The 14526-nt window shown below is 41.3% G+C and overlaps 1 protein-coding gene across 2 annotated transcripts in view; it reads left to right on the top strand.

The window, feature by feature from the left end:
* Positions 1 to 14526, top strand: part of LOC138488902 (sodium channel protein type 2 subunit alpha-like) — a 1546115-nt gene that overhangs the window by 983612 nt on the left and 547977 nt on the right. For both annotated transcript variants that reach the window (XM_069616296.1, XM_069616295.1), the window contains exons 12-13: positions 6861 to 7205; positions 8457 to 8583. In XM_069616296.1, the coding sequence (XP_069472397.1) occupies positions 6861 to 7205; positions 8457 to 8583 (472 nt within the window). The remainder of the gene's footprint in view (positions 1 to 6860; positions 7206 to 8456; positions 8584 to 14526) is intronic.

The raw sequence follows: 14526 nt of genomic DNA, 5'->3' as shown, positions 1-14526 counted from the left end.
TGTTAAGAACCCATAAAATACAATAAAATGTATTCAGTAGATTTTTTTAAGATCCATGAACGTTAAAAACAGGGTCACATAGTCCCAAGCAACAGTTACAGGGCACTCTCTTGAGTGGCTCCCATAGTCTGACTCTGCTCCTCTTTACACCTGACTGATTTAGTCCACTCTCCTCTTTGTGGATGAATGGTCCAAATTGTGTAGGTGTAGGGCACACTCGACCACTTAAGGGGGTTCCTTAATCCAACACCCCTCCCCTACGCACCTGATTAAATAAATCCACTCTCCTAGAGAATAAGGATAACTTGAATAGAGGTCTGGAATCCAAACAACCGCGATTCACAGCTTATGGGATACTCCGCCCCAAGATACAATTAATGCAGGTAAAAAGAACATCTACAACAAAGGCGATGACCACAATCGCAGGCTGTCTCTTGGAGCTTTCCAAAATTGTTCTGAGATTGCCTGCTAGCTGCTACCTTGAGGGCCTGTTTTGATGTAGTGGACTAAGATACTATGGTTCCTTGAATGAAAAAAAGGCAAACTGCCAGGAAGGAGGATACCAAATCATCATACCACAGAGTCGCTTTACCGCCTTAACGAGTTTTACACAGGTGCGCCTTCAAATGATTTGCTGCCTAGTTACTCCAGAAACTCCAACCACTCCAGCCACCAACAGAAGGTGACCTTAGCTTTAAGCTTCACCGAGTCTCCTGCGGGGGGGGTCTTTGCAAGTGCCTCTGCCCCCTGCAATGTACAGCATTGCCACATTGATTTCCAGGTGGCAGACAGGCAGAGAGCAGCTCCTGACAGCTGGCGATCTTAGCCACGAGCTTTGGCGCCTGGGCAGTCTTTTGAAGCAGCTCCTCCCACTGCAATGTACAACATACATCTTACCCCTTTTAAGTGAAACGATTACGTTTTTTTTCTCTAAAGACATCAAAATCCTAATCTAATAATAGTGAAAGTTGTATGGAAGATGGCCGTCAAATGTTTATTTGGCCTCAGTTCCACCAACATTGAGATATTCAGTTCTGTCAAAATGCTATCAGTCTATTTGGAACAAAAATGGAAGCATGATTGAATGTATTCACTTCTTTGTTAATCTTGTTAAGCCTCATGACATTCACGTTCATAGGCTGTTAGCTGTCCAAAGCCCTGGTCCATACGCATATACTCATTAACTAGCACTACCCTTGCTTTTTGTTAGCAGGACCCAACTGCATAGACTCGATTTCCGCACCTCACTACTGCAAGATGAAATGGCCCTAACCGCTTACAAACATCATACAATTGTGACATTTCTGTTCTAGCAGCATTGACTTCTCATAGCTGTCACTGTCTATGTACTCTCACATTGTTCAGGTCTGTTCATAAAGACATATCAATATAATGTGGGCTGAACAGCATCACCGAATTTTGTTAGGATGTCGGGTAGCAGAATGGACCCTAGGTCTTCTCGTTCCATATTCTTCACACCCTCCTAAAACATTTGACACAAACATAAATTGCTAGATCCAAGAAAATGCTATTCTAGACAAATATATTAATTGTGCATTTGATATAAGGGATATACATTACGTTCCCCCTTTAACCTAAAGTCAGGATGCATGCAATATATATGAGAGATGTTTTTGTTGTTTCTTGTTGTTTCTTGAAGGGTCCGACAACAGGGTAGTTTCTGCATGCAACAAACATATTTAGTCCATTGATAGGGAGAGTAAAACGACAGTAAAAACATCAGCAACCTTGTTGTCGAGAAGGAAGTTGGTGAATGTATGCCATAACACGAGGCTGGGACCCTCATATCTATTGTGAAAACTGGAACCCGGCTTTGAAGAATACCTCAACGCCCTCCAGCCAACGTTTGCCCACACCCTATTTATGGAGTGTAGGTTGAACACATTAAAAGTGGCTGCTTTCACTAGTTATAGGGACAACACTAATACTAACATCTGCCGGTTTGTCGGTCAGGAGTGGAAAACGTGGCCCACATTCTGTTGTTATGTGATGGCTGTAAGTTAATTAGAACTAAGTATTTGAAGCCTCTTATTCAGAGGGAGCCCATCTGCACTTTATAAGATGCCATGAACCTATGCAAATCAACTGTGAAATTGGATGTGGTGTCAAACAGCATTATGCTATGACTTCAACTGATTGATTAATTTTGCACTGACATATGTCCTTCTACCCACTCATTTGCACTTTTATGGTTAAATTGTACTCAAGTACTTAGTGCTGCCTTGGATACATTTGTGAGGCAAAAACTGTGGAATAAATTGAAGCAATGGGGGATATCTGCTTGGTTGCTATCTATGATCCAGCTATTAGATACAGATACATCAGTGAGAGTGTGATTAGATGGTGAAGGAAAAAGATCAGAATCTATAACAAAAACTTGAGGGGTTAAACAGGTCTGTATATTAGCTGCTACGCTTTTTACATTGTTCCTGGGTTGGCTAGTTCATGCAGACAACCTCCTGCTCTTAGATTACACCCACAAAGGACTGCAGGCCAAATTGAATGCCCTTGAAAAGTTTGCAACAATAAATGGATTAAAAATGAATCTTGGAAAAACCAAAGTAATCGCTTTCTTAGGAAAAACTAAACAGCAATGTGCGAAAAATTTGAAATTGACTATTGATAGTCAGCACATTGCAGGTGTAGACTGCTGTAGATATTTAGGTGTGTCTATTGATCAAAATCTGTGTTGGAAACAACATTGGAGAGAAACTTAATTGAAATGTATGAAGATTACAATGGATTTAAGCCATTTTATAGGAACACAAAGAGGGCATTCTGTCAGTACAATTGTATTGTTGCGTTCTTCCAAGGTTGTACCGTGCTTGGTCTATGGCGCTGAAATCTGGGGTAAAAAGTTTAAAAGTGAAATGAACAGATTGGAAGCAGAGATCTTAAGGATTTTATTTAGAATGCCTAAATCACTTCCATGCAAATATTTATTATTTGAATGTAATTTGATGCACATAAGCAATATTTTAGGGCTTAAAATCCCTATGATATTCATAAAACTATGTATATTGAGTAATGACACTTTTATTGTGGAGCTTATGAAATGTTTTAATAACATGGATAACTATCCGGATGTGTGCGTTACAGACGTAACGCGATCTGTCTATTTTAAATGGGCCAAACAAAATTATTATGAATGGTTAGAACTATTGCATGTAAAGATTAAACATTTATTGAAAAAGTCAATTCATGGCTTCGGAAAAGAAAGAGACATGATTGACCTTGCTACTAAAGTTAATAGTGATATGTTCTTGCAACACTGGTCGAATGATTTTGAAAGACCTAAATACCAGGCCGCCTTTCCAGATAGTAAAATAATTAGGCGTTACTTACTATTTAAATTTAACATGTGCTACACGTTAGAAATAGTGGGTACAAAATGTGGTATTGCAAGAGAAAATAGGTTTTGTAGATTATATGGGGAGTCATCAATAGAATCTGTTGAACATATCATTTGTCGATGCAAGAGTCTCAACTTCTTAAGGTCCAAATATGTGAAAGTGTATGATAATTTTAGCAACCCCGATAATATGAATGAAATATGGGAATCCCTTTTAAATGGAAACAATATGAATTTAATGTTCCATATGATTAAGTTTTATGAGCTAATTGTATGTATTCTTAAACAGTTGTCTGCTGGCACACTCTTTAGATTGGAACATTTTAACAATGATGAATTTGGAGTATTTTGGCATTTTTAATCTTGTATGTGATGAAATTGGATGTATTGTTGTATGTTACATGCAAAGCCTTTGTTGGCTGTAAGCATATTATTGCAAACAAATAAATAAATAAATAAGTTAAATTGTACTTTAGCTGTATCATTTTAACATGGAGGTTTTTTCACACTTTATTACTCTCGCCAGAAACATTTATATACTTTTAGCCTTTGCACATCAACTGCATTGTATTTATGTGCATACTGCATATTGTTTGAGTGTGATGTTTTGTACCTGAAGACCATAACGGTCAATTAAAGGTTATTGATGATGATGTTGTTATCATTTGTTAGATGTTTCTGTATTAACATGTGAACGCATTGCACCTATTTAAAATCTCACATGAGAAAGGTGTTTTTGTTCTACTGCTATACAGCATTTCTCCCGCATATTCTAGGGCTGAAGTTTGTCTATATAATTGTACTGTCATTGTATATGTCGAAAGGCTGTATACTGAGACAACAGAACATTGATTCGATTCTAACGTTGGGCAATGTTAAATATAAACAGTGTTTTGGATCACATCAATTGGCACTGGTGTCCAATGGTTGGTTGCAGTGTAAAAAAATTCCTGCACTTTTTGGGGTCATAAAATGTGTGACTTGGGTAACTGCTGCTAATTAATTCATTATTCTAAACATTCTTATTAAAGTCACGTTTGTGGGGGAGTTTCCGAAACTGAAAAAAGCTATTATCCCAATAGATTATTCCTTTGATGACAGACTGTTGCCTCTTTTTCAGAAAATAATTTTGGAGGGACCCACCCTAAATACGCCAACAACACATGGTTCTCTCAGTTGCGGTGCCCAATACTTCCTCTTGTCCGTCCATCCCTAACTCCCCACAAACAGGCAGGATTGGCAGCTGCGGCCCCAAACACAGCGTCACTGTGAGCAGCAGCCACAGCAGGGACAGAAGCAGCATCGCTGGGCAGGGCTTGGGTGGCAGTTGGCAGGGCTGTCACAAGTATGCTAAAACAGTTTTGGCCCTGGCACTTGAATTTTACAAATTAAATACTCTATTACATAATATGTGAGTGAGTTAGAAAGGCAGGCCTCTAAGCTCCGAAGTGGTTGCAAACTATTTAATGAAAAGGAGGGACTCAAATAATTGGGATGGGTTTCTGAAAGTAAAGAAGGAGAGTGTGGGGCTTTTGACCCCCCATACACAAGCATATATATAAAATTGGCTTAATATGCGATACCAGAGGAAATGATCAGGTACAACAAAATGGAAAAGACATTGGCTGATCCACCCGGAATGCAACTAAAAAGGTTTTTCAACTTGCTTAGCAACGGACTGTTCTTACACCGTGAAGTGTTATGTTATGGACTAGACTCCTAAAAGCAGCGCAACCTCTGGCCCACTGAATCTGCCTCATTAAGAGTGTGCCGGTTCAGTAAAAATGTCAGAAAATATGCCGGTAATACTGGACCTGGTATTTTTACTGGACCGGCACACTCTGAGTTTGCCAGTAGGTGCAATTAACTACCGGCAGGCCTGATTTGCTGGGAGTTCAGGCCCTACTAGCAAAGAATTGCCCAATCATCGGCACTGGTAATACTGATGCCGGTGATTGTAGAAAAACCCATTCCATGGAGTGCTACGGGACTCCATGGAATGAGAATTTACCACCATTGCCGGCACCAATATAATCCCTGTAATACCAGGATATTGGGTGCCGATACCGGTAAGTCGGGTTTGCCGGTATTACAGGCAGGTTACCAGCAAACCCGTAATGACCCACAATGTCTTTAAGACTTTAATCTATTGACTAATTGTTGCAACCACCTACTATTGCCTTGAATGTTAGGAAAGGTTTGTATGGGATTTGCACGTTGATGATTTCTGTGTTACAGCAGGTGACGTTTTGGTCTTATTGCCTAAACCAGGCGTGTGGAATCTTTGGCTCTCCAGATGTTTTGTACTTAAACTTCCATGGTTCCTCACCATTCACTACGCTGGATAGGGGTGATGGGAGTTGTACAGTTCAAAACATCTGGAGAGCCAAAAGTTGCAAACCCCGTCTCTAGACAAAGTATTGCCATGGATAATTTTCATTCATATCAATAAATTCCTCCTTTTATAGCCTGTGACTGAACATTCAACTTAATGGCGTACATGCTATATTTCACATTCTATATATATATGTACTATTGAAATTGTGGCAGATAAGCACCATAAACGAGCACACTGTGGACCAGCAAAGCAAGAGTGATCGCGCAGCAATATTTTAAAAGCCGTTGCAGACACTGATAGCCAGAGAGGGACACAAATTGTGCCCAGATAATGACAAAGAAGTTGCCCACATTTCAGTTTCGCAGGTGCTGATTTTTCTTGACATAATAAAGTAATATCCACAGTTGCATTGTTGGCAATAACTTCATTGTATAGCAAATGCGCCGTGTAAATTCACCCAAAATACCAAATGCACTGTCAGAAATGGCCTCAAGGTAGCCCAGATTTTCCAACAAAAAACAGCCCTTTTTGGCCCACACAACTGGCCCACACCATCCTGTCTTATTGGCCTTTCAAAAATTGCTCTATTACAGGGTGACCAAATAAAATAAAAAATACAAAAAACCGGACAGGCCATGGACATAGAAGTAGGACGAAAGTAAACACAAATAAAACCTTAGTCCTACTTCAATGCCGCTGGCCTGTTGCAGGGGATCGGGGGAAAGGTCACAGGCACACTAATCTCATTGGAGGAGAGTAGCCGGGGAGGGGAAGGGGGAGGAAATGGGTGCGTGAAAAGCATTTACACCCCTTTCATGCAGGAAGAGTCGTGCTGGTCCCAATTTTGGGATTTCGAAATCGGGTCCCGACAAAAAACAGGACCGTAGCCACCCAGCCACCCTTCAAATCCTGGGATGGGTTTATATAATTAAAAAACTCCTGGGACCCCGGGACAGAGGGCAGTTTCCCAGGACTGTCCCAGGAAAACCAGGATGTCTGGTCACTCTATCTATTACCAACTGCCAACTAGCACATAGACCAGTTTCTTTAGCCAGACAATAAAGCTTGATGGTGTACTTTTATGTTTGTTATAACTGATTTTTTCACTGAAGTTTTTACTGATGGCCTCTTCTCTTTCCTTTTAAACAGTCAGTCTTGAATATCCGCGGACCCCTGTTTTCCCCACGCAGGCGCAATAGCAGAGCAAGCTTCTTCAGCTTCAAAACCCGTGTGAAAGACGTGGGGTCAGAGAACGACTTTGCAGATGACGAACATAGCACGTTCGAGGATAACGACAGCAGAAGAGATTCGCTGTTTATACCCAGCCAACATGGCGAACGTCGCAACAGTAACATTAGCCAGACCAGTCGATCTTCCAGGATTCTGCGCCGGTTTTCCAGGAATGGTAAAATGCACAGTACTGTGGATTGCAATGGAGTCGTTTCCTTGCTGGGGGCATCATCGGCTCCAAACGATGCACGCCTTCTTCCAGAGGTAAGTACATGAAATGTAAATGCTGAGGAATGGGGCACTAGCATCCATTTGCTTACAGATACTGATACCTGCGCTAACTTAATGTCCTACATGCTGAAATGTTTTCCTAGAGCAAAACACATGGACCTTTACAGCAGAATTATTTCTTTATGGTAAGCGTTTTATTATGAAAGCTTAGGAAAAAACCATTACAGCACTACACGATCACCATAATAATAGTTTACAACACATCATTAAACACCTAAATAACATAAAAGAGAACTGTGGGATTTTATCATGGTCTGTGTAACTGTAATTTTGCAACTCCAATACCTATCAGGCAACCCACTATCATTCATTTCAGTGCCATAGGCAGCGGGGCGGGTAATAGTGCGCCAGGGGGAGACTGGGGTGTGCACTGGGCACCAGGGGCGATCCACGGGTGTGGGGGGGAACCGCCCCAGCCTACCCCTCCCCTGGCTCTGCCACTGATTCATTTAATTCAATTTCCAGGAATCATAGTTTCCTTAGCGGGGCATGGCTCCAACATTGGCCCTCTACCTCCTTTTCCTTATTCCTGGTCACCGTGAGACAGTATCTCTCCCTGAAATCGACATTCATTTCCACGCATTTCCAGGGAAGAGAAAATATGCGTATTTAGTCCCTTTTCTATTTTTCTTAGTTCTTAAAACCTTTACTAATCTAGATTTAAATCTGGACTCTACCCGTGTCAAACTTTGACAGAAAAAGTCCCGGGCATCAAAAAAAGGGTATTCACATTCACAAATCGCAATTAATGAATTTCCGAGAACACTTTTGTAATGCTACCTGGTGCCCCATTTCATCAGAACATTTGTGGATGTGGTAATTGTACAGAACATTGGAGCGGTAGTAGTTGTTTAAAACTACCCGCTTCAAGAGTCCATAAAGTGGACTATATTGGCCTAGGAAAGGGACACACATTGGCATGCCTGAACAGTTCTAGAATTGCCATATTAACTTTGGGCCAGTTTGAGGCTGAACCTCACCCCGTAAATGCCTGATAATATCCAACAGAGGAACCAACAAGGGTTTTGATGGGAGGTTGGTTGAGATTAGTGACAAGGAGGAGCTGGTCTTGGATTAATTAAGATTACCGTTAGGGATTCGGTGCTTTAGTTCAAAACTCAGCTTCAGCGCTAAATGTCTTTTTCAATCTTGAATACAATTAGTGGGCAAAGTCTCATGGAGGTGGAGCAGTTTCTATGAGTGGGTTTTATTTGTTTATTTCAGGGCACAGCTACAGAGAAGAGAAAAAGAAGGACCAGCTCCTATCACATATCTATGGATTTACTGGAAGATCGTGCCATGAGAGGAAGAGCGCAAAGCATAGCCAGCATACTGACAAACACGATGGAAGGTACTCCATGCAACAATATCTTCTGATTGATGAATACAAGGTGTGTGTGCGCGTGCGTGCGTGTGTGTGTGTGTGTGTGTGAGACTTTCTAGATTGCTTGCATATATACATTTGGCAATGTTAAAGGGTAGCCCTGACCTTGAAACTTTGGACAAAATGTGCGTTTCAATGGTTCGCAATAATCAACATTTTATTGAAAATGATTGGAATGAGCATAGAGGCGTGTAATTGCTTAATAACAGCCCTGATAAGAAGATGTATGCAAATTCAAGTTTTCCAATTAATCTGTGTATGTTTTCAGCGCCTCAGAGGCTTAACCGTAGCCTAACAGAGTATTAAGAATTGCATTCATGATGTGGGATCCAGCGGTCTTCATTGATTCACTTCTCCTACATTGGAGAAAATTCATCTTTGTGTAGAAACCAATTCCTGGTCACTGGGACACGCTTACATTACATTTTTTACAATCATATTCTGAATGATGAGAATTACACAGTATAATACCATGTTATAGTTTGTATTAAAAATGTTCAAAGTGAAATATCTGGTTAGGCATGTCACCACCCTGCGGCTGGCTATGTTGTTAATCAAAAAGCACATTTGACATACTTTTAATTGAAATCCAAAGGAGTAGACATGGATGTCAAGAGAAACAGATTCTTGTTACATGGGAAATACTGCAGCAGTAAATTACACCTCCAACCAGATTTCACTATCCAGAAAATAATCTCAGCAAGAGCGGTCATTTTTAATACAGTCAGGTGTAAGGAATTTCCACTGGTGCTAAATACCACCAAACAGGGCTATAGATAAGCAGTGTGCCTGTATCTTCTACTCTCTAAATTGTGGCGAACACTCCAAGCAAGGAATAATAGGGATTCAGAAGACTGTGTTTGTTTGTCATCCTTATGCCACCTTCATTGCTCAGTTGACATGCTTTGATGAGTGACCTAAGCAGTACCTCATGTGAAGACAACCCAGAGGACATTGACATTAATTGGTAGCTACAAATAATACTTGATTTACAAAATAACCGCAGGGGTCAAGGATGCGGATAACTGTTGCCCGCAGTGTCCAGGAACAGGAGGAGCAGCTTTGCAGCCAAGCCTCACCCACCAGCTTTCCCGCACAAAGTCTGGTAAAAGGACCCATTCCCCCCACAAAGCCATAGCCCGTGGGTGTCAAGGTTGCACATGACTGTTGACCGCAGGGTGAACGGTGCCTGCGGGGTGGGGAGATGTTACTGGGATTGCAGCTGCAGCTTATCAGAGTTCCCAGTGGAACTACCCAGTGGATTCAGCTGGGAGAGAGGAACGGAAATATTGTGTGCTAAGGAATCACTGACTGCCTGTGTTAGCGAGCAGCCAGGTAAGAAAAGGGTGACGCCATATTGCTCCAATTTCGGCTTTTAACTTACTTTGTGGCTCATGACCGAGTTGTAAGACCAAGGCTTAATAGACTGAACAGACATAGTAGGGGCTTAGGGCATAGGGCGCCCCGAAACTTGCAATTCGTCAGCCAACTGCGGGCACTTTCATTTTTTATTTATTTATCAAGCGCCAAAGCCGAAAGGCATCAGGACACCACAAGGACACAGAGGACATTTCAGCAACAGGACATGCAAAAAAGTAAAAAGATGAGTTATCAAATGTTTCTAAAGTACAGCAGATTGGGTTCTTTCCGCATCCCACGTGGAATGGCGTTTCAGAGTTGCGCAGATAGGACAGGGGAAGATTTCCCCAAACCCCTGCTCTTTTTTGCTCTAGGAACCATCAGCAATTCATTGGAGGTGGAACGTAGAAGCCTCCGTGGAGTATATGGTGTGAGATATTCTTGTAGATATGGGCATTGCCTAAAATACATTTATGAGTCAGAATGATTGCTTTAAAGCTTATCCTTGCAGAGACAGGAAGCCAGAGCAGCTCCTTGCGAGCACTGGATACATGATCTCTCTTAGATAAGTCATGGACAAAGTGAACAGCATTGTTTTGTAAGATCTGCAGAGAATCAATGCAATGGGACAAAGCCCGTAGCAGTAACGCATTGCAGTATTCGAGGCGTGATAATATAACTGCCCTAGCCAAAATAGTCTGGTTTCTTTGAGACTGAAAGGCTTTGGCATGTCTCAATACTTTGAGATGGTAGTGTGAGATGTGAATAATCACCTCAACATGGGCCGCGGAATTGACATCCGCATTCATGTAAACCCCAAGGGTTTTCACTTTATTCCTAGTGGGAATGGCCTGGTTGTCAACGATCATGTTTGAGTACCCTCCAGCGAGTTTACTTCAAGCCTGCGTTGAGCCAAATATCAACAATTCAGTTTTGGAGGGGTTGAGACACATGGAGTTTAAGTTCATCTAATCATTGATACGTTCATGCAAATGATTTAACCGCGCTTGATCTTGCACTCAACTCAAAATGTAGCTCCTCTGCGTAGTCAGAGACTTAACATTCAGTGATGTCAATAGGTCACATAAAGGTCTGATAAATAGATTAAACAGTGCAGGGGAAAACAAACCCCTGAGCCCTCCATAATGAGTTCTGGCCCTGAGGAAGCCTTACCCCAGCACACACGTGAAATCCTGTTGTTAAGAAAGGATGATATCCAATTGGTGCCATTCTCAGAACAGTGGCTTTGGAGATTCAGCCGATTCAGAAGACATGAGAGATCCAACAGATCGAAGGCAGTCGACAGATCCAGAAGTATGGCCTGCCTTGCCCTTTTCTATGATACTCAGCATCTTGGCTGAAGGTCCACCAAGACTGTTTCCATCCCATGTGCTGCTTGAAAGCCTTATTGATATGGGTGCAGATTGTTCTTTGTTTCTAGATGTTTTTGAAACTGGTTAATGTTGACTTTATCGATCACTTTGAGCAAAAAGAGGCAGTTGCTAATATGCCGGATATTACTGGGGTTGCTAAGATCTAGGCCGGGTTTCTTCAACACAGGTGAGATAACCACATTAAAGGCTGTTGGGTACAAGACCTTCTCTAAAAGAGGAATTGATAAAAACGGGCTAGACGGGTGCAAAGACGTCAGGGTTTTCACTATGAATTTAGAAGGCAACATTTCCAAGAAGGCAAAATGAAGCCAAGATAAGTTAAGCCAAGTGAGTTCTTTGAAGCCTTGATAACTTATTTCTATTTTTTATTTTTCTCAATGCAAGACAACGCGCTAGTGAGGAGCAAAATATTGACTATCAATCGGAAAACGGCCTTAGGACCTTCCCAACGAGGCACTTACAATGCCAATTCTAACACCGAGGGGAAAACCAGCTGCCCCACAACACTCACATGAGAGGCATATTAATAATTTCTTGATACTAAACAGGACATTTGGGCTGATGCATCTATTAGGTTAAGGGATTCATTTCTCCCTGACAACATTATGGAAACAACAACCTGCATATTCGAGCAACAGGCCCCGGCTATGTCAGTGGAAAATGTTATTAAAGCAGTATTAGGCAATCTACCCACACATGATGGCTCGCTAACCCCCCTGGATGGCTGTAATAATATCAAGCGCCCTATGGATGGCAAAGGTGAACACCCTCCAATACCAATCTTTGAAGTTATGAACATCTTCAAGTCCTCAGTTTCGTGTACTGCCGCTATCACCACTATGGACCCTGATTTTGTCTTAATGATACCTATGACAAAGATTTGTGGTTCACCATCAGGCCCAGTGTTAGTATCAGGCCGGTGTTCCGCCACTAATCAACGCCCACATTGGCCATTAGGATGGGGAACGACTAGGAAAAGCCCCTTGTCCAAATGTAAGGACACTGAATATGACACTGTTTGCGGCCCCATCACAGCCAGCAAGATATCAGCATACGTCACAGGGTCGTATAGCACATTGGTGCAAATGGAAGGATTGGCACCTACAGTTATGGAGGGTAAATGGAGCACAGTGTGGGATGTTGTTTCTAAAAATAGATCACGCTGCTTTTGCACTACTTAATTTAAGAAAGCTGTCTCCCACTGCGTTTCAGTCCTTCAAAAGCCCCCCTTTGTTGGATCCAAGTGCATTATGTGCACTAGAAAATGCTGATCCAGGATTTAGGATTTCTGGATGCAAATGTAACTGTAGTCGTATTCAAACCGAGCTTGCAAACATTATTGAATCTCAGGCGAGAGGGGGAGTCATGGGGGTCTACTATTGGCCTCGGAAAAGATCTGTGGATTAAACAACAACCTGAGGAGTTAGCCCAACACTGTATTGATACTTCTAAACCAAAAATGTCTCTCGGTGGGAGGGAGTGGGAGGCTATCTGGGGAAGAGGTGAACATTTTGTATTGGTCAATATGGTGCATCAGGCAACAAATCAAAATGTTCCCCCTGGAAGGCTAAATAACCAAATCGCCCAGCTCCCCCACCTGCTCCCTCTCACTTGTGAGGATCCTTTAGTAACAACGAATTCTATATCTAGCAATCTAGTTGGCACGGATGGTAACTACAGCCAGGTTCCTAAGGATGTTTATTACACATGGGTGAGATGTCTAAAGAGCACGATTATCATTACAAGTGAACACCAGAAATCTGGACATGAACCCTGCGAGGTCTTAAATAAGACTCTTGCCTCACTATGAGTACAAGTCTGTGCGTCTTCCATTCTAACTCAAAATATAGTCATTAAATAGCACTTGTATCACTCAATGGGACCCTAATTTAGAATGACTTATCATTGACTGTGGGGACATCAATTAACTAGATTGTCTGCACAAAAATAAAAATTACAATCATAATGGTCACAGATAAAAGTTTGTTTTAAATCTATTTCATAAATCTCAGAGTACCTTAACTGATAGGATTGCTGGTTGCTACTATCAAATGGCCTTTGAGACTTTTGATCTGTGTATAGCATTACTTGATTAGTTTGCCCTGCTTTGATTTTCTGTTTGCCTTGACGGCATTTGACTACATCATTCTGTTCTGTTTCTTTTGCTTGTATTTGGTCAGGTACCGGAGGGTCGTATGCACTGTAAAAAAAAAAGAATGAATGCTTGAGTGCTCTGTTTCTATTTCAAAAACTCATATCGTGTGCTTGTATTTCAGTGCACCTCATCCTGAATGGCGAAATTGGCCTATTGATACATATTTTTGTAGTATAGGAAGATTACTGCACAATAATTCAATTCCAACAAATTTGTTAAATCGAATTTCACCACAAATATATGCAGGGTGTTGGTTAAAGGTAATAAGTAAGGTGAAGGGTTGAAGGGGGTCTGCGGTGGGTCTCACCCCACATATATTTGTGGCAAAAATGTTAACAAAAAAATAATTAATTGACATGAATCAGGTGAATTCTCCTTGACCAAATAACATAGAACCTATATTTGTTCCTTTGATTTAGTGACAAATCATTGGCCTATGTTTTTCAGCCTTTCAAACATATCTATAATCAGCTTTAGTATGATTTGTGAATGGATGCATAGTAATTATTGTTATATACTGTTGCACAGTATTCTGCTTCAGTGGCTTGGATCTTACTGGCTATCAAGTCTTTTGCGTCATGCAAGCTGTCTTTCATTTATGCAGTTACTTACTCTCTAAGTTGGTTCTTCAGACCCAATGCCCAGTTATACAGGCCTTTATTTAATCACACACAAATGGATTACACTATGAATAACGTGTTATGAGTAGTCTCTTGGAAAATCAATGGACTGTATGAAATCTAAAAATAAAAAATAAATGTTGGCAACATTAATATGCAAAACCTGGATATTGCATTTATCCAGGAAACCCAGTTGACACAACAAGAGGTAGTTACATTGATGGGAGCATGGCCTGGGTATACAACATACTGCTGTCTAACAGTAGATCTCGTGGAATCAGAATTGTATTTCAGAAACAACTCAAATGATCACCAATTAAGACTATAACTGATCCCTTGTTACACAGACGTTCCAGTAAAGAAGACAGAACCCCAATAGGTA

Source organism: Ambystoma mexicanum, chromosome 9 (assembly GCF_040938575.1).
Source record: "Ambystoma mexicanum isolate Mex_15411 chromosome 9, UKY_AmexF1_1, whole genome shotgun sequence".
Lineage (NCBI taxonomy): Eukaryota > Metazoa > Chordata > Amphibia > Caudata > Ambystomatidae > Ambystoma > Ambystoma mexicanum.
The sequence above is the reverse complement of the archived record's forward strand: the minus strand, read 5'-3'. Positions and strand labels throughout refer to the sequence as shown.